The 26,307-nt window shown below is 38.9% G+C and overlaps 3 protein-coding genes across 3 annotated transcripts; 2 read left to right on the top strand and 1 right to left on the bottom strand.

The window, feature by feature from the left end:
• The first annotated feature begins 691 nt into the window (after nucleotides 1-691).
• LOC146465785 (uncharacterized) lies at nucleotides 692-1,930 on the top strand. The gene has a single exon (XM_085128071.1). It carries the CDS (start codon nucleotides 1,112-1,114, stop codon nucleotides 1,628-1,630), a length of 519 nt encoding a protein of 172 aa, XP_084984197.1. The 5' UTR covers nucleotides 692-1,111; the 3' UTR covers nucleotides 1,631-1,930.
• A 4,613-nt stretch (nucleotides 1,931-6,543) lies between these two features.
• Nucleotides 6,544-13,406, bottom strand: LOC146465784 (4-hydroxy-2-oxoglutarate aldolase, mitochondrial-like). Its single transcript, XM_085128116.1, has 7 exons — nucleotides 13,086-13,406; nucleotides 11,548-11,676; nucleotides 10,746-10,873; nucleotides 9,684-9,818; nucleotides 8,137-8,233; nucleotides 6,983-7,116; nucleotides 6,544-6,848 (listed from the first exon to the last, which is right to left on the bottom strand). Exons 1-7 carry the CDS (start codon nucleotides 13,387-13,389, stop codon nucleotides 6,693-6,695), a joined length of 1,083 nt encoding a protein of 360 aa, XP_084984242.1. The 5' UTR covers nucleotides 13,390-13,406; the 3' UTR covers nucleotides 6,544-6,692.
• Nucleotides 13,407-16,176: 2,770 nt separating this feature from the next.
• Nucleotides 16,177-25,563, top strand: LOC146465783 (ciliary microtubule inner protein 2B-like). The gene is made up of 7 exons (XM_085128073.1): nucleotides 16,177-16,515; nucleotides 17,226-17,301; nucleotides 17,781-17,904; nucleotides 20,998-21,219; nucleotides 21,974-22,151; nucleotides 22,812-22,906; nucleotides 24,012-25,563. Exons 1-7 carry the CDS (start codon nucleotides 16,466-16,468, stop codon nucleotides 24,122-24,124), a joined length of 858 nt encoding a protein of 285 aa, XP_084984199.1. The 5' UTR covers nucleotides 16,177-16,465; the 3' UTR covers nucleotides 24,125-25,563.
• Nucleotides 25,564-26,307: the final 744 nt, after the last annotated feature.

Here is a 26,307-nt window from a genome sequence, read left to right as displayed (position 1 = left end):
TACTTTGAAGTTTTCATTCGAAAAAACGTGGCCTTGCAAAAAATATGTGTTTGTTTGAGGAGTAGAGTACGATAGCTTCCTTTCGGCTAAAAAACAGGCTCAGACATTTGTCCTTGCCTAATATAATCTGTCCTTCCAAGCCCGCAGTTGGAAAATAAAAGAAATCGAGAGCGAAATTAAACTCCAAGTTAGGAGTGCAAGGGGGTGGGATGAGTTACGTAGAACCCAAGCGCGTGATTGACACATCCCTTTAGCTCGAGAATTGATTGTTTGAGCTGTGTACCTATGATGCTTTGAATGGAAAAGAGAATCTGACAAAATGTCACTCATCACGCTAATTGGCCATCATTTTGAATTGGAGCAAACGCGGCGATAATTACAGTAATGAGAATCCAGTGACAAAATGTTTCTGAATAGTATATTGATGTCGGAGGTATTCGAACTTAGAAAATAGCAAGATTTTGCCGATCAAATTCTAGAAATAGAGGTTTAGTGGGAAGTTGACATTTGCGTAATGTGTCACACATGATGTGATTTACGTCTGATATTGACGTCCGTTTTCAAATGTTAACTTGATTAGGCATGCAATCGATCCTTGTCGTGTTTTCTTTTATTATTTATTAAGTGTTATTGTACAAAACGTAATGTGTAAATATCAGCAAAGGCGTAGACTGATATGGATAACGAAAGACGAAAAATAGTGGAAACACCCTCGAAAAGCCCAATTTCAATAATCGTATGAAAGTCGTGACAGCGACACTGAACACTACCTTTGCTGTTTCCATAGAAATCCTAACAAAGGTAGTGTACAACGCCATCAGATCAAATCCTTTGTCAAACAAAGTACTTGGGTATTAGAACTAATCACGCAGCTACTTCAAAAATACTGCAAGCTGGTTACGGAAAAACAGACAAATGCTTTTGTAAAGAGCGATTGGAGGTAAATTGCATACCTGTTAAGACGACGCATCAGTAAAAGTCGCCCATAGGGGCAGATTCAACAAAGACCTCCACTGCCCGTCAGTTTTCTGACAGAACTGATCTGACCTTCGTCTGGGAAGCAAAACAAAGTGATTAAATTCCTTTTGTTAGTGTTTGTGATTTTGGGATAATGGCACACGGTCCAACAAGGCAAAGGATTCGAATGCCCGACCACCAAACGCAAGAAGAAATCGACCGCCAACACACGCTGCTCGCCGCAGATCTTGATAAGAGAGCTTTGAAAGGAAACGCAAAGGTTGAAGATGGGAGGCATTATAAAGTGTTCACGGGATTGACGAAGAATGAGAAGAGGGAACGATTTCAGATCGGACTTCAACGTAACGAGATATTGGATGACTTGAAAAAGGTTCGGCGTGGCTACACGGGTCATTACGACGCCTCGAAATCGCCGATAGAGAATATTCAGAGCGCTTTGAGACATCAGTGCCAAACACCTCTAAGAAGCTCTAGGTTGGATGTTCCGAATGTGTATCCTGTCAGAAAAGCGAAATCAATGGAACATTTGTCCGTGTTGAAGCCTGTAGGCCCAGCATCTGGTGAAAGTGAAATTGTCCCGAGGCCCAAGACTGTACAAACGGCTAAGAAATCGTCTCCAAAGATTGTTAAATCAAGAAAAAGAGATCACTGAGGTTTATAGAAGAGATAAAAGAAAATAGCTTGTATAAATGAGACAATAACGAAGAAAGTGTACGGTTCGTCTAGAGTAGGTTTGAGGGTGTGTGCGGTGGGGTGCAAAATTCGGACTTGGCGAGATGGACGGTTTGATTACATAGTAGTTGGCGGCGAGAAGCGGGATTGAAAAGAGCTGGATCAGAACCTTTATAAGCGGAGACGTTAACTAGCAAATATTTTGCACTCTGTCCTTGCACTTGCTCGTATTTTATTGGCGTCAGGCCTGTTTTCTCAGAAAGACAGGGACTCCAGTGATCCAGTGATAGAAACCATGCTTTATGAAAGTAGCCGAATTCTAGAGTTCTACCACTCAAAGAATGAGATTACACATGAATTGTTTTACAAGGAAAATGTGGGGGAGGAAAAAAGACGTGAGAAGCTGTCACTGATTTTAAAGCAACAATGGGAACAATGCATACATAATTAGTTATGTTATTGTTTAAGTTTTGAAAACCACTTTTGTGGTCTTTTAACGTTCGGTAATTGAAGAGTAATTTGCTTATGCGAAGTTTAGCATTTCTGAAGTATAGAAAATTTGGAGATATGTTGTGAACAGTTTCTACTTCCACGAAATAAAGTAAAGAAAAAGAAGTTTACCGCTTAGCGTTTGTCAGACTATGTAAAGCATTTGCAAACAACAAAAGTAAACTGAAGTTTAATTGCCTTGGTAATAAAACTGCGCTGAAGTTATTCAGTGAGATTGTTATCGCCTGTATGGCGATAATGACGATTATGAGCACTTTAAAGGATTTCAGTGCGTTGCCATTTACACTCAATAAAGACCCTCGTACGAGGAGATGGACCAAAGCACTTTGAATGCCGAGGCTTTCGAGCGCTTTGACGCTAAGAACTTTTTCGACGCTTGTTGTTTGCATTCGGATTTCAAGAGGGCGGCTTTGATGTCTGGATGCCTCGAAAGTAATTAAACTCCGGAATGTGCTCGTAAAGGTGGATTTTTTTTTGCTATGTATGTATCTTTTTCTTTTTTCTTTTTTGTTTTTCTCTTTGGGCTGATAAAGATAAACCCAAATCCAAATTCTCGAAGGGAAACATCTTTGCAAGCCCAGCTGTTCTATAAGGGCGGACCGCAGCTGATGCCAAATATTCGATACCATTGATGCTAGGGTATATTTGAAAAATATCGATGTTTCACGTGCGGTATCGGCTTTTTCCTGACCTTCGATACTGTACACGTGATCATTGGCATGCGCATTGTGAGCGGCCATTATCATCCCCCGCGGCAAGACAAGAGCCTATCCGCAAGGTTTTCGCTTTTGCGTGAGTTTGTACGTTTTCTGCTTGCACCCAAAGTATGGAGAGTACAGCGAGCGAAACACGGAATTGCGCGCAAAAATTGCCTACAGTTAGGAGACTCGAAGCTCGTCTTGATGTCTCTTCAGCCGGACAAGACCGCAAGGTGATCAGATACGGCGTAATTTATTAATAAATTTAGCAATTCAAACTCAGCTTTGGCTGACCCTTACAGAAAATAAGTCACTGAGGCAATTGTTTAGTTTAGTTTGTTCCGTCCTATGGCAATGACAACCGTGAAATTACAGCCGCAAATACAAAATATTTACAGCCACCCATACTGCCCTTCGGTCTTTTTGCATAAGCTCGAAGCTAAACTGAATCCGACAATGTTAATTTAAATGGCGGTGGACATTTGTATAGACGGAAGTACCTTAAGGTTACTATTATTAGCGACAACTAAGTTTAATAATGCTCTAGCGCCCACGAGTCTCCTGTAGCTCAGTGGTAGGGCATCCGAACATAGTCAACAAAAGGCAATGGTTATGAAACCAGACAAATTTCTTTGTTGTATGTTTTTGCTAGTATTTTTGGGCCTTGACCGTGTACAAAACACAGTACATTTTGGAATGTGTCGGAGCAGTCGACCAATAGAACGTTCCTGTTTAATAAGATATTCAGCTGTAGTGTGAATGTTAAACTGACAAAGGATTGTGCACGGTTGCAACCCTTCTAACATAAATTGCAGCGTCACTGTTATCAACTTTGAAGATGGCAAGGTTTCATAACCAGTCAATTAACTATGATCCGGAATAGTAATCGGAAGACCATAGACAGGAGCACCCAACGGATCGTTTCGGTAAATTATCTGTTCGGAGGGTCCTTAATCCCCTACAATTTTCTAAACGGAATTTTCACCACGAACTTTCGTGATATGGGAAAATTAAGGCCTAGTGTTTTCGGATTGATAAAAATATTGTTTCGGGTGCCGAAAAAAGGTCAGCTAAGGATTTCAGAAAGGAAATAAGACCTAAGGTTTTCGGGAAATGGACAAAAATGCCCTAGTAATTTCCAAAAAATTCAAGTTCCCCTAGAATGACCGAACAGATAAAAATATTATAGCGCTGCCTAAAATAAACCTATAGAGCTTTAAAGGCACTCCAGATAGACTAAAATAGCGCTTCAAAGGATCTGAGAGAAAATGTCGTTGGGTGCCCCTGCATAGATTCGTTTCACGTTGAGCGAACTCAGATTTTCTTTTCACGAATTTGTCCATGTCTGACTGACTGAAAAAATACCTCTATCAACTTAATTTCATTAGCGAGTTCAGTTCGCTCTATTTCACGTGACTGTAGCTTAACACGATTGCTGTAGCATGAAGGAACAAGCAATATTGCTACTCTCCCCCTCACCCACCCCCTGGATTGGACGCTAGTACATCACAGGCTTACCCTCCAGCAGTTTGTTGTTGGTACCCATTTGTACACCTGGGTGAACAGAGACAATGTGAAACAAAGTTTCATGTTGGTGACCTGTGACTTGTACTGTATGCGACTTTTCGCGTCGAACAGAATGTTTCGCTTTTTTGGTAAGTGACATTTCTCATAGACCCCGATGTTTGCCAAAGATATTTTTTAGCTATTTTTATATATTTTTTTTCTTAAAGGGCCACCGACAACCACAAGTCTTTGCAGGTGTGCAGGCTATCGGCGCCATTTTCTGTAATACAGAAATCACGATTTCTTAAACAGTCAAATTCCATCGCCTCACACTTGAAATAGTTGTTTATTGAACAAAACTATCTGCACATGTGGTAAGATTTACCACCAATGCACTCTATCCATGATTGACTGTAATAGATTATTTTCACTCTGGAACTATCTCAGCAAGAAGCTCTGAATTTTTCTGTCCTACACCGGCAGGGAAGGGGCTAAGTCAAACTAAATCAAACAAGTCGCGATGTCAAACAACACACTATTTTATTAAGATTTTTAGCATTTTGATGCCTTTATACGTTTCCACAGTGACTTAAGTTAGTCTTCATTAAAGTTTTGACATTACATATTACTACAAGCCGGGTACAAGTAAGTGGACGGCAGACACGCTACTCGCTCGATATTTTCCGCCACTCCCTCGGCTCCGACATTCCTTCCCGTTCGTTCGCTCGATATTTTCCGCCGCTCTCTCGTGTCCGGCATTCCTTCCCGCTCGTGCGCTCGTTTTTTCCCGAACAGCGACTCCGGCCACACATCATGAGCAGAAAATTGAAATTATATATTTAACTTACAACTTCATAGCCAAGAAAAGTTCTACTGAATTCGTCCAAAAATATAAATCACTCCAGACTACGAGTCAGTGTCCCTTAGTAGTAAAGCGAGCGAGTGCCAAATTGAAACATAAGGGGTTACTCGTAGTCTATTCTCACTCAGTTACATAGCACTTTCTAAAATGTCACTAGAACTCAATGTAACTTTTTTTTTAACTAAAAATTATACCCAATGCAGACTTCTTGCCCGAGATAAGAGAACAGAGAACCCAACCACGACACTTTCGATAAAAATTGCTTTCTACTTCAGTTCGCTCAATCGTTTTGCAGAGGTTTTTTTTTTAAGGCTTCGTAAGCAGTGGCCTTGATGAAACGACTGCACCATCTACCCGGCATAGTAAATCGAACCCAATCGAACTAAATTTCAATCGAACTCAATCGAACTCAATCGAACTCAATCCGTGGATTGAGTTCGATTGAGTTCGGCAATCGAACAAAATCGAACTCACCGAAAAGAAAAAAAATCAATCGAACCAAATCGAACGAATTCGTGATTTGTGTAAAACAGGAAAACATTGAAAATCCCTAACCATCTTGGAAGCTCGAGTTACTTCAGTTCGGAGTGTAGCGCACGTGTTTTACGTAAACGAAGAAATTACGCAGAAATGGATTCAGATGCGCTGTGGATTGTAAGCTTCAAATGCGTAGCAAAAAGGCTACCAAGAATGCCGCTTTGACGTCAAGGGTGGCGAATTTTTTTAGTAATTTGCTTGTATTTTTGCATAAAAGCAACCCTTCGATTTGTCATTCAGCAATTGTAAGTTAGCTAAAAAAGGAAAGGGTACGACAATTTCGGAATACACCCGCGGGAATAATGATAGCTTTGTTCTGTTCTGTTCTGTTTTCTTAACTGCCGTGGACAGTTTATAAATGGGGTTTCTGTTATTGAAAAATTGTAACAAAGTACAAGAAAAACCTGCTTTGATGGGCTTGCTTTTTGCTTGCTTTGTGTAGGTTTACCAGAGCCAATCGAACTCAATCAATTAAATTGTGTGCGATTGAGTTCGGAAACCGAACTCAATCGAACACAATCAGATGGATTTAGTTCGATTGAGTTCGATTTGTTCGATTGAATTCGATTTGTTCGGAAATCGAACTCACTGAAAGTCTGGTGTTCGATTTCGTTCGATTGCCGAACTCAATCGAACTCAATCCACGGATTGAGTTCGATTGAGTTCGATTGGGTTCGATTTTCGAACGTTCGATTTACTATGCCGGGCATCTACGATGAGTTCTAGTTGTCAATCATAGCCCGTTTTGGGTGGAAAAATAGCTTAGATTGTTTACAAATCTTTTCGTCGTCTTGCGTCATTCGGTGAATGCCACACCAAGAGAGATCGAAAAAGTACTGAATTTCCCAGGTCAAATTCCCTTCAAACCTTGTTATAAGCTCACCCACGTGAAAATAAGCTCGTAACACAAAATCATTTATCGGTGATAATTAACCCTGAAAGCCGTCAAACGGTTTGAAAATCTCTCTAAGTTCAGTTATTTGAGGGTCTTTCAGCGGCAGAAGCGGTGATCTTGTTGGTCCGCCATAATATCCGAAAAATTCCATGGATTTCTTCAGTCCGGGAACACCGAATGTTTTGGTCACCTAAAAAAACAAAAAATATTAAATAATTACTAAATTATTAATCCTTATAGATGAGCGAACTTAAAAAAAAAGGACGAGGTGTGAAACGAAAAGTTAAAGAAAGAAAAAAGGATTTTGTACACACACTCACTTACCGCTGTATTTGGTAAAATTAATTTGTGCTGCAAAAATTTGGCCTCTTCCATTTTGCCTTGTTTGTATAATTCTTGAAGTTGACAAACTTCTCTTCCCAAAACGTTAGCCAAGGCACATACACCTCCAACGGCACCTTAAAACAGTTGAAACAAATCCAGTTGTGATTGGAAAACTGAGCAACAACAACATGCTCTTTGTACCTAATTTAGCAGAATGACAGCACTATGAGCTACAGAAACAGACGCATAAGACCTTTTCAGTTTTCGCGGCCCAGTCAAAAGCTCTGTCATTTTCTTTTCTGAAAACCAAACCCTGTCATATCTGGGCACCTCGCTAATGCCACCAATGACCACCTTTTGGAGTCTTAAAGTGTCACTTTCTTTATAAATTAATCCTGTTAAGTTAATCCTGCCGCTTAATAATATGACAACGATCATGTTTAGAGTCTCCAAAGTGACATTTTCTTTATAAATTTACTGATCCTGTGGTTCATGCGACCAATCGAAATGCAATGGTTTGACTAAGGTTGTGTTCGAGTGACCGTATTCCGGAATAAGAATAAGCGGAATAGCTGTTAGATTTCTCTTTTTAAGTGAATTTAGGACTCCATTTCTGCAAACTTTCGCTGATACATGATAATTTAAGAGCCACTTTGTACTCCACTAACTCCAAAAACCTCTTATGATGGCCGATTTCTTGTAATCATTGTATGTATTCCTATTCCGGAATAGGGTCAATCGAACGGACCCTAAGGCAACAACAAATTGCCAAGCGAAAAGTCAAAGTTATCCTTTTAATTTTCATTCGGTAACCGATATTCAATTATTTTGACGTCGTTCTTTTCTTTGCATAGCCTACAAGGCAAGCGCTAGAAATGGGGAGAGGAGAGGAGAATCAGACGCGCGCGCGAAGCGAGAAAGGCGCTTTCCCCACCCACTTCGCGCGCGCGTCCGATTTCCTGCTTCCCTTCCCCTTCCTGGCGCTTGCCACGCACTTCGCGCGCGTGGATCGTTCGTTTCTTTTCCTTTTTCCTTTTACTCTTTTATTCGTCTCTTTTGGTTTAGGATATCACCAGCTTATACAAGCACTTTGCTGACTTTCCCCCCTACAATCTAACAACACTTCCTGGCTGTACTCATGTTCTCAAACTCACCAAGGCAGTAAGAAGCGAAAAGAAAGCTTGCTGAGCCAGCTAAAACCTGAAAATCACTTGTAGCAGTCCTGTGAAGTATGTAGCCAATCTTAGTGATCTGAAAGGAAGAGAATCACGCTCGAATACTCATACAAAATAGGAACAAATTGACATCAAGCAAAACAGCGTGAAACCGTTATGTCCTAGTTTCTGCAGCTTTTACTGCTTTCCCGGGAGGGGTAGGGTTGTAAGGCTCGATTTCCGCCCCTCCCCGGGTCCGGCTTTCCTCCCCGAGAAGAGACCTCTTCGGGGGTGAGCGTGGGCTCATTTCTTGAACAGCGGCTGGTAATCAAGCCTATGGGGTTCTTCAGCATCTTACTATTAAACAGAGGAAAAATTGAGACCAGGGGTGCTTACCATTTACTGTAAAAATGGAAAACCCGGACATTCCAGTTGGAAAATCAAATGGTACACATCATTCCATTTGGAGTACTTCTGAAATTAGGGGCTTCTGGTCAAAGTGATGCATTTTTATTACTTCTTTTGGGATTTACATTTGCATGTTATCCATCTTTTTTCTGAAGAAATTCATCAGGCTAGTAGAAGATAAACAGTTTTTAAATGTTCTTACATCATAGCCAGTCTTATATTAACGTCTTATTAATGCTGACAGTTTCGATGACTGTCAGCCATCTTTATCAAAGCTTGAAAAACATGAAAAGTGTCAGAAGCCTTAAATAGGCTTCTGAAGGTAATCTCCATCCCCAAACCAGGGGGGAGGGGGCGTCTAAAGAGTGACTTTGCGCATTTATAGCAATAATTAACACCTTCAGAAGCCTATTTAAGGCTTCTGACACTTTTCATGTTTTTCAAGTTTTGCTAAAGATGGCTGACAGTCATTGAAACTGTCAGCATTAATAAGACGTTAATATAAGACTGGCTATGATGTAAGAACATGTTATCCATCTTCTGTTAAGGCAAGCTAAATCATTCCATATATATGCCGAAAATTTCCGTCTTGGTGAGCTCCTATAGGCGAATCTTTGTTTACAATTTTTGCCTCATTAACATATGCTTATCACTATCTGATGACCCTGATAAAAAAAACCTCCGAATATTGAAAGGGCATAACACTTTCAGTTTTCTCTGAAAATTTGTGCCCAATACATCGAATGGTTTCAGAGAAATTCTCTTAGACTAAAAACTCGAAATTTTACAGAGAATGCATGGCTCATTAACTTTTTTGCCACCCAGCAATTTTGCAGTTTTTGATGGCTGGTATTTCCTTCAATATTGCTCGTAAAGAGCTGAAAATTGCACAAATTGCTCAACTTAATCAGCTCTTTCAACTTTTGCATTTAGTTCATATATACGGCCACAGCTTCTATGAGTTAAGTCGTATGCTAATGAGGAAAAATGTAAACAATGACGTCAGCAGAGATTCGCCTATTAGGCAGCGCCTGGCTCATATTGTGTGTTTTAGCACAAGCAACCACGGCAACTGTTTGGGCAACCCATCACCATCTTACTTTATTACTGATAACTTAAATGTAAAGTGTTTTACATACATCACCACCACTGTCTTTGAGCCCAATGATGTTAGGATGGGAAGATAATTTTATTACACACTCTGCAGGCAGATCAATTCCAGTATTTGCTGGTACACTGTACAAAATTACAGGAATTGGAGAACTGTCAGCAACCTGCCAAAAGAATGTAAACCAAATCATCAGAAATATAATTAACCCTTTCATCCCCAAATGATATTTAAATTTGTAGACAGAGGATGGTTCTCCTTGGTTTAAAACCAAGCTTTAGTTTATTAAATGAGAAAAAAAAATCACAATATTTCGGCTCCATTACAGAGTCATAGTCGCGTAATTAAGTTGAACAAATGGATGTAGCTTATTTATCAAGGTTAATAATTAACCTTAATGTACAATTATTGTACATTAACAAGGAAATGGATATTATTGAAGTGATTAAAGAAACGAACATGATGTAATCAAAGAAAAAGGTCACATCACGTTCATTTCAATCAAGATGTTAACAGCAGCTGGGTGAACTTCTGTTCACAGACAATCAATTACTCCGACCAGTGTCTGGCCCTTAAGGATGGTGCCTACTGATACCGAGTATTTTTGCGCAGTTTATGAATATGCCGGAAAAGCAGATCTTCGCAAGGGCTATGTAAATCCAAAAAGAATATTGGGGGTAACCGTACAATTTTTAGAGATAATTAAGCAACAATAATTATTATTCTAAAAAGCAGTAAAATACGAAGCAATGCATGGCATTTCTTTTCCAAATTGAAGCTTTATTATCTCTGAAAAGTGCATGGCTACTCCCAATTTTCTTTTTGGATACCAAACCACTTGTTGAGTTCTGCTTTCCCCGAATAGTTTTAAACCGCGCAAAAATATCCCTGTATTACTAGGCACCACCCATAGGAAACCCGAGTATCACAAGATGCGCAGTTTTTATGTGCAGTAACAAAAGTAGGTGCTGTCCTTAATAAAACTCCTGTTGCAGATGTTGCCATATTGGAATTGCATGAAGCACTGCAAGTTTAGTATTAATTATCACACAAAAATGGGTTGACTGAACCAACAATTTCGTTCGCCATTCACCTTGGTAAAATGTTTCTCAAGAGCTTCCGATGTCATTCCATTCTTGTAAAAACATGGCGTTACAACAAGAGCTGCATCAGCACCAGCCTCAGCCATTTTAGTTGTCATTTCAATGGTGTCCTTTGTAGCTTTGAAGTAAAGAAATACAATGCAGGTGCATGATATAAAAACAAATCTATATAAAAGAACAACTGGTAGTGTTACTACTAACTAAACCCTTTAAGCCTTAACAGTGATCAGCATCAAATTTTTCCTTGCAATATCAATGCTTATTCAACACCTGAAGTCATGAGAATTAGGGATATGATCACCCAAGGTGCCTTCTCCACAGTACTTTTATAAGAAAAGTATGGGGACACGATAGGAGAATTTGTTCTTTGATATTATGGGTAAAAGAGTTTAAAAACTGACCTACAGTGTATGACAACAACTTATTTAGATTAACTATAAAGGGCATCAAATTGCACAGAAAAAAATAAAAAAAAAATTAAATTATTTTCAATGAGGTAGTAAGGATACAAGTCTCAGCATGCACTATTCAAAGTCTTTGTTCAAGCCCAAGGATTGACCCACCCAGCAGCTTAGTAAGAAAGGTACTTAATTCTTGTTCCTGTATAATGAAGCTATCAGGAACATTGTCTTCCCTTTGGATAGGGTGCCTGTCCATCAGAAGGTACCTCCATGTTCAGAGATTTGATTAAATCTTCATTATTTGGCTTGCACCACACATCAGATCATAAAATGATGAAAGGTCATACTTCCCAACCTTAGTTAGTTTATTACTTATAAGTGATCTTCTTACCTTCACATCCTGATCCTGCCAGAATGAGTTTCTCTTTCGGAGCAAGCTCTCTCACCTTTCGTACAAGATCAATCTTCTCTTCAGCTCTCATGTATGCGTATTCCCCATTTGAGCCCTGAACAACATAACCTGCATCACAACGACAATCACTGCTGTGATTCACAGTGTTGGATCACTGGGACACAGTGGTTCTATTTATGCATTCCCATTGAAAACAAAGAATCATGGGCAAAATATGGAATTCCGGGACCATTTTAATCATCTACCATGTAGCTATGGCTGATTTTCTTCCTTAGCAGTGTGGAATGGCAATGGCAAAATAATGGTATTACATAGTGTGAATTCCCAACATTTAATGTGCAAATGATCCCACTCTGCCAACCCAAGCCTTGATTACGATGTTAACAAGCCAAACCATAACACCAGGGGCTGTCAATGTCCCTAATTTATTGTTTTTGGCCAGTGATGTGCATTCTATATTTTCTATTACCATTAGATAATATGAGAACGTGTGGTACAAAGCCAACAACTTAATGTCACCACCCAACATTCAACCACACTGGCAGATACAGCAGTAGGGTGCAGCGGTTCCAGATCTCCATTCAAGCCTGGTTTTATTGTTACGGTATTGTTGCCTGGGCCTTCTTTTGTATCCTGGGGCCTGATTAGGGGATATGCTCTTATGTGACTTTTTCAACCCTACGATAGTTTGGTGGGATATAAGATTCTACAGTTCTGTGTTCTGCCACATTCTTTTTAACTTCCAGAAAGGGGAAAGTGGGGGAAACAAACAGGAAGTTAGAAAGTAGTGGTTGTAAAGTGTACAAAGGAACAGACTGCCAGGAAAGTCAAATATGTACCACAGGACACCCAAACAGACAGACCAACTACAGTTGAACCTTTGCTAATGGACACCTCCCGTATGTGGACACCCTTCGTACGCAGACACTTGGTCATGTTCTCTGCTACATCCAAACACTACATTTTTAACCTCCTATAAGTGGACACCTCTCTTAAACGGACACTTTTTCTGGCCCCAAGGGTGTCCGTTTATGGGATGCTCGACTGTAGTAGTGTTACTACACTGACCCCCTCCCCCCTCTACCATAGATGGGAGGCAAGTTCATCACAGGGTGCCCAACCCCATCATTTTTTGATGACAGCCATTTATACATCTTGGTAAAGAGGGCCAAATCGGTGTAAAGTAAAAATCCTGCTCTACAAAAGGAAACAACATGACCCTGAAAAGGCCAATCCTACAGTCAGCTTGAAACCACTGATTCTTTCATCTTACAATCCTAAGTCCACTTGATTGACTTAAAGCTAATCACTACACCAATGTAACTCCACAAACATTGAGTGATGGTAAAGAAAGAATAAGAGGCTTTTTCGTCCCTTTCCATCACTTCTTCTGCAGCTGAGCAGGTAATTATAAGCAACTGGAGGGGTGACATTATCCGCTGGTGAACGGAAAATATATTAAATTTGAGACTAGACTTTGTGAAACTATCCAACTATTGGACTCAATATAATCTTACCCTTGAACGGAATCTCGTTCCACTTGCTGAAGTTCTCCTTGAGTTTACCGTAGCTTACTTCTTCGTTGTCTTCAAAGGGGGTCACAATCGGGGGGAAAATACCGCTCACGTCCAACGACGAACTCTTCTTTGCTGAAGTGGAAAAGGCCGACATTTTGTGAAATCGGCCAAATGAATCGGTCCTCAATTGAAACTTATTGTTGTTCTTGACGTTTTGGGTAGAATAACACAAGTTTCTTGAAATCAACGCGGTAAAACAAGAAAAATTTCGGCAATTCGTTCTCAGGACAAGAACTGCCGCCATTATGCAAATGAGGTAGATCGCTGACCAGCAAATATTGAGTAGGTCAGAAGGGAGGTTTTTGGCATCAAGATGTTCTTCGTTATTTTTTATAGTATTTCAATAAATCTATGCGGGTGTGACCAAGACGCCTATTATTTGGGTTAATTGGACAATATAGACTGAATTATCCGTGTTTATACTGTTCATTTTAAAAACAATCAGCCAGGGTAATGTTCTTAGTATTCTTAAATTTTAGTTAATCTCAGCCTCAACGTTCTTATAAAAAAAGTTCTTATAAAAAAGAGTGTAATAAAAATTGGCCTGAGCTCGTAGAATAGTGTAACAAGAAAATTTTCTAGCCTGTTCCAGGCTCCTAGAGAGATGCGCGAAGGAGAGTGCGAGGGGACGAAAACGAGGGGGGAATGGGAGAGAGCAGGGGAGAAAAAGAGGGAATCTTTCCCTCTTTTTCTCTCCCCCATTCCCCCCTCGTTTTCGTCCCCTCGCACTCTCCTTCGCGTAGGTCTCTAAGTTTTCAGTTTTTCTCCGTTTGAAAGAAATTTAAACATGGACTAAAGCCTACAAGAAACAACTGGTTTTCCACTATACCAGGATGCACAAAAATGGTTACAGTGAACTGTTCAATTACAGGCAAATGCAAATCGCGCGCGCAATTACAGTAAGACGCCATTGCTGTTGGTTCGTGTACCCTGCGAACAGTAGTTTCTCTACCGAGGTGAAAAAACTATGGCCGGTTCGCGCGAAACGTCTACAACAAATCATAAGACTACTGGTGATTCTTCTAAGACAATACCCAATCCTGAAGCTTGAGGCTTTTAAAAAACCGATCAAACAGTCATCAAATTGTTTTGGGCGTTTCTGATGAGAAGTGGAAAATGTGATTGCCTTGTTCAAAAGATCTCTCATATTTGAACTCCTCGTGCAAACAGTGTGAAACGCAGAATTAACTAAGATAATGTTTCATCCGATCTCTTGTTTATATACTCAGTAACGGTGTAGCGAAGCGACGTTGTAGCGAAACGATCGGATTTTTTTTTTTTATTTAATTAGCCTCGCCTAACTAAAATACAAACAGAATGGAAACAAACAATAGAAACAAAAAAAAAAAAAAAATACCAAAGATATAATAATTAGGCAGGGAGACCACTACAGCGTAGCCAATTACAGCGGATCCCTCGTTAATTATTTATATAAAAAAATGCTTAATAACTAAAACTACTAATATGTAAGCATAAAACTAGAGGAGACAAGGCGGGAGACCAAATTGCTAGAAGCAGCACGTTGGCGGGAATAGAGACCTCGCTGTGTTCACCTTAGCCTCCCACGCAGTCGTTTCTAGGGGAATCGGATTACCTCCTCCCCAGGGGAGGAGGTAATACGAGTCCCCTAAAGACAACTGCGTGGGAGGCTATGTTCACCTAGGACAGATCAGTTCTCCAAGTTCTAATGTCGTCAGCGTCGTACAAGTTCATACCCTTGCTGTTTATCCCCAAAAGAACGGAGCATGTAGCCTTACTCTTTCTACATGAAACATGAAGCGTCGGAGCCTGACTGGAATCACGAAAACGGACTTTAGAAAGTCAAATTCGCTCACCACTTATGGTCACTTATATTCCCACATCTTTCACCCGTATGCTGCTTTGCGCTTCCGTTGTGTTCGAGCGGAGCAAAAGAGATCTCAGCTGACAATTATTTCTACTACAGAAACTCAGTCAGCTAAGCGAAACACTTCGGAGGCTCTGCGAGAATCTGCGAATGACACTGAACAGTATTGCGAAGAATACTCGACGATTTTAAAGGATCAGAATGCTTTACTGTATCTATCAGTTTTGCCTTTGCTCAAATTTGTTTACTTCATTGAAGAAAGCTCGATTTAGAAGACTTGGATTGCCAGTACTCGCCAGTTATAAACTCAGTTTATAACTGACGAGTTCGCTCGAAGCACCTCTAAACGGAATTTCAAGTAATCGACCTTAGATCTTAAATTCGATTCTCCGGTGTTCTATATTGTATTCTTTGCGTGCGACATGTGCGGGTATCAAAATTGTGTTAAAAACTGACTTGCAATTTCTTCAGGTTTGTTGTTAAACTATCACATTTTTCCTTAAAGGGCCCTAGTCAGCCACACCTTTGTTTTTGTTTATATGCGAGAGTTTGGCTATTATATTTTATGTGTTTTATTCGGAGCGTGTCGAAATGAACGAAATCACTGTGAAACTACTAAAGATAATGAAACATACTTTCAGGAACACAACTTACAGTTAAGCAATAAGATTTCGCTTCACCTTGCAATATCAATCATTTCGATGGCATCGAAAATGGCGAAGGCTGACCAGGGGCCTTTAAGGTGTTTTGGTCCGTTAAAAGCCGTATTGTATTCTAATTGTTAAGAATAACACTCGTGTTCTTCTCCAATAGCTTCCAATCTAACGTTTTCAAGACGTTCAAGCGCTTTAAATGAAACGATTGCTCTGTAGAACCTACAAAGGTTTATATAAAACAGAAAAGTTTTGGGAATCCCGTCTTGAACAACCGCATCAATTTCGTGACATTTCTCGTTATCTTTTCCTTATAATTCCATTCATAGGCTTTTCATAGTCCCAAAACCTCACAGAACATAAACAAATTAAATTAGCAACTTGAGAAAGAATCAACAGTTTTTCATTGACTAGGCTTGAAATGACGGGGGAAAATAGGCGATACTTTTGCCAACAACCCCCGTCTTGATGTAATTGTAAAGGTACGTGTTCAAATTTACATAAAGAGCCACTTTAATAGTTAAGCCCTTCACCTGTCACATGTGACACAAAAGCAATAAACTTTTGACAGTAAATGACACCCTTTGTCTTCAGTTTACTAATCAACAACGCGTCCATCGATCCTATTGGTCCAGAGCGCGTCTCTCTTTGTACAGTGCTTGGTAAGTACATTAGCTATTCAGCGGTAAAGTGCTGTTTATTATCTCCATCTCAACGGGAAGTTGTGTACCTTGACAACCAAGCAAAGCTAAGAAAGTCTGGCGTATTCAGCAATTCAGCAGAAACTACAGCCGACAGACGAAGAGTGTACGCGTTTGAAAATGGGCTTCACGGAGCTGACGAACCCACACAAAGCCAGCAACTTGCCTGGGTTAGTGCGACTCGTTAATTGCCTATGTTATCTTAGTTTGGGACAAGCGGTTAACACAAGTGGCTCATTCAGATCGATGACACTTTTGAATGGTAGTCAGTTGTGATAGTATAAAAAGTCGAACAGAACTGTTAAACATTTTAAACAGTGATGTCAAAAGTTATTCAATCAGCGGACAAAGAGTAGATATTCACGGTGCAAATTGCAAGTCGTAGGCGCAACTAAAAAGAGTTAGGCTCCAACAATGATGAATTATTGATTGTAATACTGTAGGCCTCTTCTTCTTTGGCCACATGTGGTCGGATCTTGAGCTAAACATTAACAGAAAGTAAGAATTATTTTACGATAAAGAGAAAACAGTGAATACTAAAAACGTAGCAATTTTGGCAAAGGAGATCGAGTTGAAAATTTTCATTCCAAGCCAAGAGGGCGTTATCCGGTAAGAATAAGCATTTAGTCACTTAGTAGAAACTGGCGTCAACATTTTACACAGTAAAGTTATGACTAATGGCATTTTTGCCTTTAAATTTGGTACTCTCTGCTTATATAAAGGACTGCTTTCAAATCGCGCTGATGCGAATTTATTCACATTCAGTAACAACTTACGCTTTGCTGGTAAAGAGTCTAACGTTTTGTTCACGCACACCACAATCTTTCAAAAACTTTAAAGGATATGATAATTTTACACTGTTTATTCTATTCACTAACAGGTACAGAGGCTATTGTCCTCAGCTGAAATATGAATGTGGTCACACATATGGAATCGCTACAGATAAACTCACTTCGGTAAGCAAATAACGAAGTATTGGCTTTTAACAAAGTTGACTTAACTTTACCAAACAATAGAAACAGCTTGAACTTTTGTACCGACATGTTTATGTTTTCCTCATAAGTGTTTTCTAAAGGAAATGTAAAGTACCAACACGCAGAGCATTCATATTAGCGGAATTTTTTTGGCGTCGTGGAATATTTTGTTCATACAGGACGCAGAAAATGAAAATGAAAATGTCTTCAGTTAATTAAAAGAAAAGGTAGACTAAGGCTTTCTTCAACAGGTTTCTGTGGCTTAATTAAATTGTTACGACATTCTTTAAAAATGCTGAAATCATTTCTAAAAGTAAAAGGAGTAATCACAAGCGCATTCATTAGCACATGTGAAATTAATTCATTCAGCGTTTACCGCATTGTCCTAAGCGTTAATTGTCCTTACTGAATAAGCAAACCTCGTTTATTTAGAAACCAATCTTCTGTTTATTTCGCTACAGAGACACATGCGAAATGAGAAACTTGTTCCAACGACTTTACCAGACCCAAAACAGAGAGAACCTTATCTACCGAAACCAAATGGAGACAACAAGCTTACCGCAGAAATGGTGCCATACTACACTGGTAAGTACATGATACAAAGGGCAATATTAGTTCATTTAAGTAGGTACTTAAAATGTCATTGACTTCATCGCAAAGCGGTTTCCTTTTTAGTTGAGTGCATGCGTTCGCGTTCCGTTATTGTTCACCTATTGTGATGGGAAACTGGAGTTTCAAGAGCCATTTGACAAGCCTTCTTTATTATATATTGGTTAACGTTTGGTTATTATTTGAGATTAGAAAAGAGAATTACCTCTAAGTGAAGCAGTCGTTTTCACGTTTGACCTTGAGTTGACCAGTCTTCACGTCTCAATCAAACAACTTGGCGGGGGCCGCTAATGTAACCGACCAGAAACCTTATCTTTTTTGTGTGTGTTGCACACACCTTTTTGTCAGTGCAAACGGTTTGCGTTTCGATTGTGCCCTGTAACATTACCTTTTCAAACAAACTTTGCCGAAATGTTTTCAATTACGCAATTCTTATAACTGTTTCGGCGTTGTTCAAATAGGGTTGAAAATTTTCAGGGTAAATTCTTCGAGAAATGAGATCCGTGAAGTCACAGTCAAGAGTTTTCAGGATTGATGCGACTACAAAAAAAAAAAAAAAAAAAAAAAAATTGTCCGCATAAGGTTGTTTCTTTTTTAATGGGAAATTCACAATAAAAGTTTGTGAGGTTCAGGCAGAAAGAAATGGACGTAACAACGAGTGAAAACTATTGTCAATTCTTATACAAAGCAAATATCAGTTAACTAGTAAGAGGTAACTACATAACCACTCTATTTTGCAAGATAGCAAGCAAATGATTAATTTGTCCAAAATTTCTTTTTCTCTGGTTCAATTTTCACCTTCTTCTTATGCAAAATAAACTAAGCGAATATAATGTTGTGACAAAGTCAATTATAGAATTGGAACATTCGAAACCCAGCTTTTTTCAAGTTTGTACAAGGATTTTGATTTTTCTTCAAGTTGCGTTCTCCCGTTTGATAGTTTTTTTTTTTCGGCATATCGTGACGCCCTTATTCCTCTGTTAGGTATTTTTGCACATTTACACAGTTCATCTAATAAGTCATGTTTTTTAGACCTTTCTATTTTCCGTTTTCAAAGAAATATCTTCGTTAATGCGGTCGTCAATATATTGAGTCCTTCTCATTAAGACTGAAGTATTTGTTTCCGTGAAATACAAATATGTCTAGAACCCAATAATCATGCAATCAAGTCCTCCTACGTAGACATAAGTCTTGAATAACTATTGTCAATTCTTATACAAAAGCAAATGTTAGTTGGCTAGGAAGCGGTACATAACCACTCTATATTAGCAAGATAGCGAGCAAATGATTAATATGTCCGAAATTTCTTTTTCTCTGGTTCAATTTTCACCTACTTCTTATGCAAAATAAACTAAGCGAATATAATGTTGTGACAAAGTCAATTATACAATTGGAACATTCGAAACCTAGTATTTTTTTAAGTTTGTACCAGGATTTTCTTCGTTACGTTCTCCTGTTTGATCACTATTTTTTTTCGGCATATCGTGACGCCCTTATTCCTCTGTTGGGTGTTTTTGCACATTTACGCAGTTCATCTAATAAGTCATGTTTTTTAAAGACCTTTTCATCTTCCGTTTTCAAAAAAAATATCTTCGCGTTAATGCGATCGTCAATATATTGAGTCCTTCTCATTAAGACTGAAGTATTTGTTTCCGTGAAATACAAATATGTCTAGAACCCAATAATCATGCAATCAAGTCCTCCTACGTTGATATAAGTCTTGAATAAACTCTTTTTAGTTTAAGTTTTAATCCTTAATAACCGCAGTTGATCCTTTTGCTCACAATTAGTTTAACATTTCTAATCCATGGGGCTTGCACATGTGGTTAAAAGGATTTGAAAACTAGTTTTAATCAATTTAAAGGTCGCAAAAAAAATGTCGGTATCTTTTCAGAGCCCGCACGTTTTGAAAGCGGAGTCGCTTGGCAACCTGACCTAACCGCCCGAGATATTCACTAATTTAACTTTTCAGTTTCTGTTATCTATCTTCTTTACGCCTAGCAGCACATAAGGCTTCAATAACCACTAATGCCAGTATTTTTCGAAATTTATAGCGCAGAACGCAGAATTCATTCAAGTTTTACAGTTTTGGTGCCTCACACGCCAACAATAAATGAAAATTTGACCGTCCGAGAGAATCGGCAGTGCTTCAACCAAGCAGAAACAGCATAATCAACAGATCCACGTAACTGCTCTAACTTTTACTAGTACAATATGCACCAGTCAGTCTTTGAATGAAATCCTTTAGTAGTGTGACCATTCAAAGTAAAACTTTAATTAAGACATTTCTGAGCTGCTGTTTATCCGTACACAAAGTGGTTCTAAAGTTTAAATCTGTTAATGAAGTCATGATCAGGTAAACTAAAAGATACTGACCAGTAATTTGCAGCTGTGATGATCATTATCGTTCTTTCTTTTTAGTTCCTGTGCAATCTAACTTCATCAAATGAAGTTCTTATTTTTGAGTCTGTGGATAATATTCCGGCTAAAGTGTGACCTTTGAAATAACACTTGTTTATCAATGTTGTCCTTTGGACTCTGTGAATGTATTCCTTAAGTGTGATCGTGAAGATAAAATTTACCCGAGTAGTTCTTTCCTGTACGTGGTCCGGTTTTGTTTACAATTTAATTCAAAAATCGAAGAATCACCGTTTCCAATTCCGGACTTTAGAGTCTTGAATGAAAGCTTTTTGTCCATCCACAGAAGTTATCAAAACTACCATACTTGAACGGGGCCCACCAAACCAAAAAATAGAGCTGTAGTCTCTGCCTGCACTCTATCTCCTCAACCTCAAAAGATGGTGTCTTTATTGCAAAGCCACCCCTCTAGCCAGCAGTAAAAATGGCAATCAGAGTCCTTCTTCACTTTTCTTGTTTATCTAGCAATACTGACCCTTATGCTAGCTGAATATTTCTGTGTCAACTGAAATTTTACGGCCAATGAAACGCTGTCGGCAGTGTTCACGAGATAGGTGGTGTTTTCGATAACCTCCCTAACCGAGACAAGATGGGTCCTCTTCGAACAAAGTTATTATGACCAGTTCCTCAACTGACTATCGTTCGTCGTAGGTTATGTTCCCACCATGCGGTTTTTGTACGGATCACGCTACAGAGAAGCCACAGAACAAGCAGTCAGCAACTTCATGAAGAAAGACAAGACACACAGAGCAGAACAAGATGATTTAAAGAAAACAGTCTACAGTCATAAAAAGCTTATACCTGTAGCGAGTTACAAAGAACCCACCTCGTACCCTGATGTAAGACCAAAGTACGCCAAAGGATATTTTCCCAGTGAGTAGATGTGTTCTATTGTTCTATCTTGTCCGGACCCACTGAACGTAATAAATATCTGTATGCTTTGTTAAACAAAAAACAACAACAACAACAACTGTGAATTGCACAATGGAGTGATGGGGAAAGAGAAATGAAGAGAAAATCACTTAGTTGGTAAATTAAAGAAACTGCAGCGGAGATAAAATGGTATGACAAAGGAGAACATGGTATATGCTACAGTCAGTTAAGATCGTTAGAAATTTATTTGCCTTGCACGCTATTAGTTACTCTATTTAAGTGGTTGTCTATTACAGAGTGACTGTTTAAAACAGGTCAAGACAATAGAAGCAACTCATTGGAACCTAGTAAAGGGTGACCGCGACAGCTTAATAGAAGTGACCGTTTACTAGAGGTCAAAATTACAGTAATTAAGGGACGTAATTTTCGGTACTTTGACAACTGACCGCTTAACAGAGGGTGACCGCTTAACAAGGTATCGCTTAATACAGGTTCGACTTCATTCTGGCTTGATAAGGGGGAAGGAAGGGTGCAAGTAATGGTAGAGAAAGGGCCGGAAGGTACCGGACCATGCGACGAAACAAGGGAGGCAGCTGTGGATGGAATCAGGAGAAAGCTAAATGGAAGTAGAAGAACGTCCAAGGAGGAATGTCTCCAAACAAGAATATGAGAAGACGCAAGTCATTTTCTCCTGATGTCATTTAATTAAGAACACATTTTGGAAAGTCTGAAATAAGTACTTTTTACTCGACAGGTGAACACCGTGAATTCTGCGAACCACCGTTACCAGGCTACACAGGTTATGTACCGCGGCGGCGAGAACATGACCTGGGCACTAGATACGCGACATGGACCCGAGATGGCTTTACCGACTCGCTTGAGATGCGCAATAAACAGGAAGGCCTGTCTACTCAGGTCATTGACGTTACCAGGTAGGATAATCATCCTAGCTGAAAAGAATGTCAACTAAATGTTGTTGATGAATAAAGATTAACTCAAAGTCAGGTCGTAAATTTGAATCTAATGTTTGCTTCATTCCGTGGATGGTGTGGTCACACAAACTAAACGGGTTAATGACACTTTGAACGACATCTTTAAAGTGTGACCATTCCAATGGAAGCAAATGAGCAGTACTTTCCTGTGGCGTTGTTTGTTATGCTGTAAAAGGTGGCGCTAATTTTGCAGTATGAGGAAGGAATCTTAAATTTCCGATCATTTAATGAAAGCTGTGCAAAAGTACCTTTCTCAATTTGGTGCGGTTTATGATGCTATACAAAGTAACAGTTTTGCCTCGGTGTATAAAATCTAAAGTGTGAACATTCAAATGGAAGTTTTTGAGCAGCCGTTTCTGTCGTACTGTCTATCGCGTTGTAGAAGATGGCTCTAACGTTTGAGTATGTGGACGAAATGCTCAAGTGTGACCATTCAAATGAAAGCTACAGAGCAATTCTTTCACTGCCTCAGCTTGTTTTTAAATATTTTAGTTTTAAGTAAAATTCCGTTTTTTAACTTGTTTTAGCTTAGCCACTGTCGAAGTCGAGAGTGAAAGGGATTGTAAAAATAAACTCATCAACATGTTGTTTTCTATCCAGGCTGCCTGTGTCGACTGTTAAAACATTGATTGCAGAACACGGAACACTGTACAGGCAAATAGGAATGAAGCCAAAATACACAGGATACATCCCGCGTAAGTTATTAGGCATTGCATTGTCCCTTGCCTACTCATATAGGTTGCAAAATTAAGGAGAACTTCATCATGGTCCGGATGGAGGACAGTTGAGTGACTGAATAAAATAACGGCCGTTCTGGGTTTTTATTTGTGTTAAAATTTGAGCGAAATGTCAAACTGCCACTCTGTTTCCTTAGAGTGTTCAAAGTAATGGAAAACAAAACAAAACAAAACCAAGCCAAAACAAAACAATACAAATACAACAACAACAACAACAACAAAAGGAAAAGCGTGCCCTACATATATGGTATAGTATAGTATAGTATAGTATAGTATAGTATAGTATAGTATAGTATAGTATAGTATAGTATAGTATAGTATAGTATAGTATAGTATAGTATAGTATAGTATAGTATAGTTTATTAAAAACTGCATCATTGTATAATGCAATTCGAGGGATTTGATTGGCTTAGCGACCATGGTATATGAGCAATTATACCATGGCCGAGAAATGGCGACCATTAAATTGCCTTCTGGTCGTTCTTGCACAGCGAAATCAGTAAGATCTAGCAATATTTCTCGGTTGTTTTTAATAAAACAATTATTCCACTTGCGCTTGTTGGATATGAGATGATTATAGCCAACTCGGCGCTACGCGCCTCGTTGGCTATCTATCATCTCATATCCAAACGCGCGCTCGTGGAATAATTGTTAAATAGTATAGTATAGTATAGTATAGTATAGTATAGTATAGTATAGTATAGTATAGTATAGTATAGTATAGTATAGTATAGTATAGTATGGTATGACATGGTATGGTATGATATACGTTGCTGTCAGAAAACAACACTGGTATCTTACCGATTTGTATTCTAGCGATTTTAGGCTGTTGTACTGTACATTAACTCAAACTGAGCAGTCACCTTGCGGACAAAATCGCAGCCTCACAGCATCATCCTCATACGTTCTTAAAATTTTGGTTTATCAGCTCAACCTCGATGTTCTTTTGAAAACGATTCTTATAATAAAAATAAAAACTGCATGTAGCTGTATTTTTCAATGAACTCAAGTCGAATATAGTCGAATAATATATAAAGTTCTGTTTGTTTTATTTTTTTTACAGAACGTCGTTTCAGGTTTGGCAACACATACGGTGACACGACTCGTTCCTTACCAGTCTGTTTCGACACCCCAGGATACTCCCATGGAAGTTACATCACCACACCTGTCATGTGATCAGACGCATCAAGACATCACTTATAACCTCGTTTCCAGGCTTTTTCCCATTCAAGATGGTGGTTTTTCAAAAGAACGGCCATCTTGAAAACAGAGCTCGAGCTTAGTCCAATTTCATGCGTCATTCGTCGCTTGATCCAGGATGAAGTCAGCTTTTCTCTCTCCCCTCCCCTCCCCTCCCCTCCCCTGCCCCCTCTCCCCTCTCTCCCTCTCCTTGAAAGCTTTCTTCAGCAGATTTGAAATATATTTGCTACCACTGCTTTTCTTTTAAATATGGACTTACGCGGCCATTCTTTCATATATTTAAAAAAAAACACTAAGGTATCTTCACTCGTCAAGAAAAAAATAATTGTTCTTCGTTTTGAAAATGAGGTATTTTAAAATTCGCGATGGTCCAAATCAGTTTTTTGCCGTTATTGTTGTGATCCAGTTACAAATGACTTCAGTTGAAAAAAAATCTGCTTCTCTTTGTTTCATCCCTTTTTGGCTGTCGATTGCATACTAAGAGCAGTATTTTTTTTTCAAATATCAATTATTTCTTTAAAAGCTAAGTTTTAATGAAGCTAAAAATTGGACGCACCTTTCATTTTTAAACATATTTTCTATTTGTAAAATAATCATTCCATTTTTATAATATATGAACAATTTATATTTAAAAATTAAGACGTAGATTAATATTAAGATTTTATTTTTTAACCACTACGTAGCATAAACGCACCGTTTTTAATTCTATTTCAGTTCTTTAATATTTTACATTTTTTGGTGTGGGTCTTTTTGTTCTGCTAGCGTTTGTCTTAGTATATCAAACCCAAAGATAAAAGTAGTTGTAAACAACAGGGCGGTTCATTATTTAAAATATTGTTATAGCTTAATACAGAGTGGCTGCAGTCGTGTTTGAATTATTTTGCAAGCAAAAAAGTCGTCAGTTATGTACTACACCTCACAGATCAAAGATCGAAGTAGCCGAACCAATGTTTTTCCGCAGTCGTTTCAAACCTGTTTTGACCGGTTGATCCTGAATGATAGTTGTGTCCCTTTTTACTCGATTTGTGAATTAACAACGAGTTTTTTTTTTTTCAAATTATTTTAAGAAGCGCCCTTTGAAACATTTTTCCACATTTAGCTTTAGTAGTACCTTTAGGGTAATATTTCTTCTTTCTTATTGGTTTTTATGTATTCAATTTTCACCGCTATTAAACAAGCTCAAACTTAATTTAGCAAATACTTAAGCTGTCAAATTATCAAGAAATCGCAAAAGTCGCAAATCAATTTATCGCTAAAAATAGTAACTTAAGGTAAATGCAAAACCAATTCAATTTTTTTTATTTTACCTTAGCACAGAGTGAAATTAATTAATTTAACGAAGAGTGTTGCACTGAATGCACATGTCAATTAAGAAACGCATAAGGTACATTTTGTATAAACACATTTTGCAATAAAATCAATCACTTTTTGGTGCTTACGAAGTGAACATTTGATAATGTGGGAGGAAATTTCTTGACCAACAGTATCTCTCCCTCTCTCTCTCTCTCTCTCTCTCTCTCTCTCTCTCTCTCTCTCTCTCTTTCTCTGATCACGTGACATTCGTTTTCATTGAGGAACCTGGTTACTCCCAAAACAAGGCTGGACACCTTATGGTGTTTACACAATGAAGTATTCTTAATCATGATAGCCCTGAAATAGACGAGAACAGAAGCGCATTTGTTAGGCAGAGAACTGAGAGAAAAGAACTCCATTTAGGCAGAGAACATGCGTTTTTTGGTTTGGCGCTTATCTACACTATCTAGGCCTTAGGCAAAACACTCCTCTAAAAACCATTTAGCTGTCATTCGTTGTCATGGCTAACTTTCATTTTCGTCAGCTAGCCCTCTTTGGTCTAGTGGATATGGATAAGGGATATGAAGCACATGATCCGGGTTCGAGGCGTGAGTGAAGTAAGATTTCTGTTGTGTGAATATCATACGGTGTCCAACCTTGTTTTGGAGTATCCATTCTAGGAACAACCTTTGTCCTCAGACTACTCAGGGTCTTTGATCAGCGGTTGGCCTGAGGAATCTACTAGATTGAATTGCAGTGAGGGGTTTTTCTCGTGAATTTACGGACTGTTTACTTTTTGTTAGGTGAACTGGGTTGGTTGAATTGGAGTTGGCGGGATGGGGACATGCTAAGGAGAGAAAGAGTTA

This window comes from Pavona decussata, unplaced genomic scaffold (genome assembly GCF_977016875.1).
Source record: "Pavona decussata unplaced genomic scaffold, jaPavDecu1.1 SCAFFOLD_155, whole genome shotgun sequence".
NCBI lineage: Eukaryota > Metazoa > Cnidaria > Anthozoa > Scleractinia > Agariciidae > Pavona > Pavona decussata.
Note: the sequence above shows the minus strand (reverse complement) of the source record. Positions and strands in the feature narration are given on the sequence as shown.

Bases quoted from the DNA above. Each gene is read 5' to 3' on its own strand.
- LOC146465783 (XM_085128073.1), top strand. From the start codon at position 16,466: ATGGGCTTCACGGAGCTGACGAACCCACACAAAGCCAGCAACTTGCCT. The intron at 17,302-17,780 runs GTAAGCAAATAA...ATTTCGCTACAG, and splicing joins CTACAGATAAACTCACTTCG to AGACACATGCGAAATGAGAA. The intron at 17,905-20,997 runs GTAAGTACATGA...CGTTCGTCGTAG, and splicing joins AATGGTGCCATACTACACTG to GTTATGTTCCCACCATGCGG.
- LOC146465784 (XM_085128116.1), bottom strand. From the start codon at position 13,389: ATGGCGGCAGTTCTTGTCCTGAGAACGAATTGCCGAAATTTTTCTTGT. The intron at 9,819-10,745 runs GTGAATGGCGAA...TTCTTTTGGCAG, and splicing joins TTGAGAAACATTTTACCAAG to GTTGCTGACAGTTCTCCAAT. The intron at 7,117-8,136 runs GTGAGTTTGAGA...AACTGTTTTAAG, and splicing joins TTTCGCTTCTTACTGCCTTG to GTGCCGTTGGAGGTGTATGT.
- LOC146465785 (XM_085128071.1), top strand. From the start codon at position 1,112: ATGGCACACGGTCCAACAAGGCAAAGGATTCGAATGCCCGACCACCAA.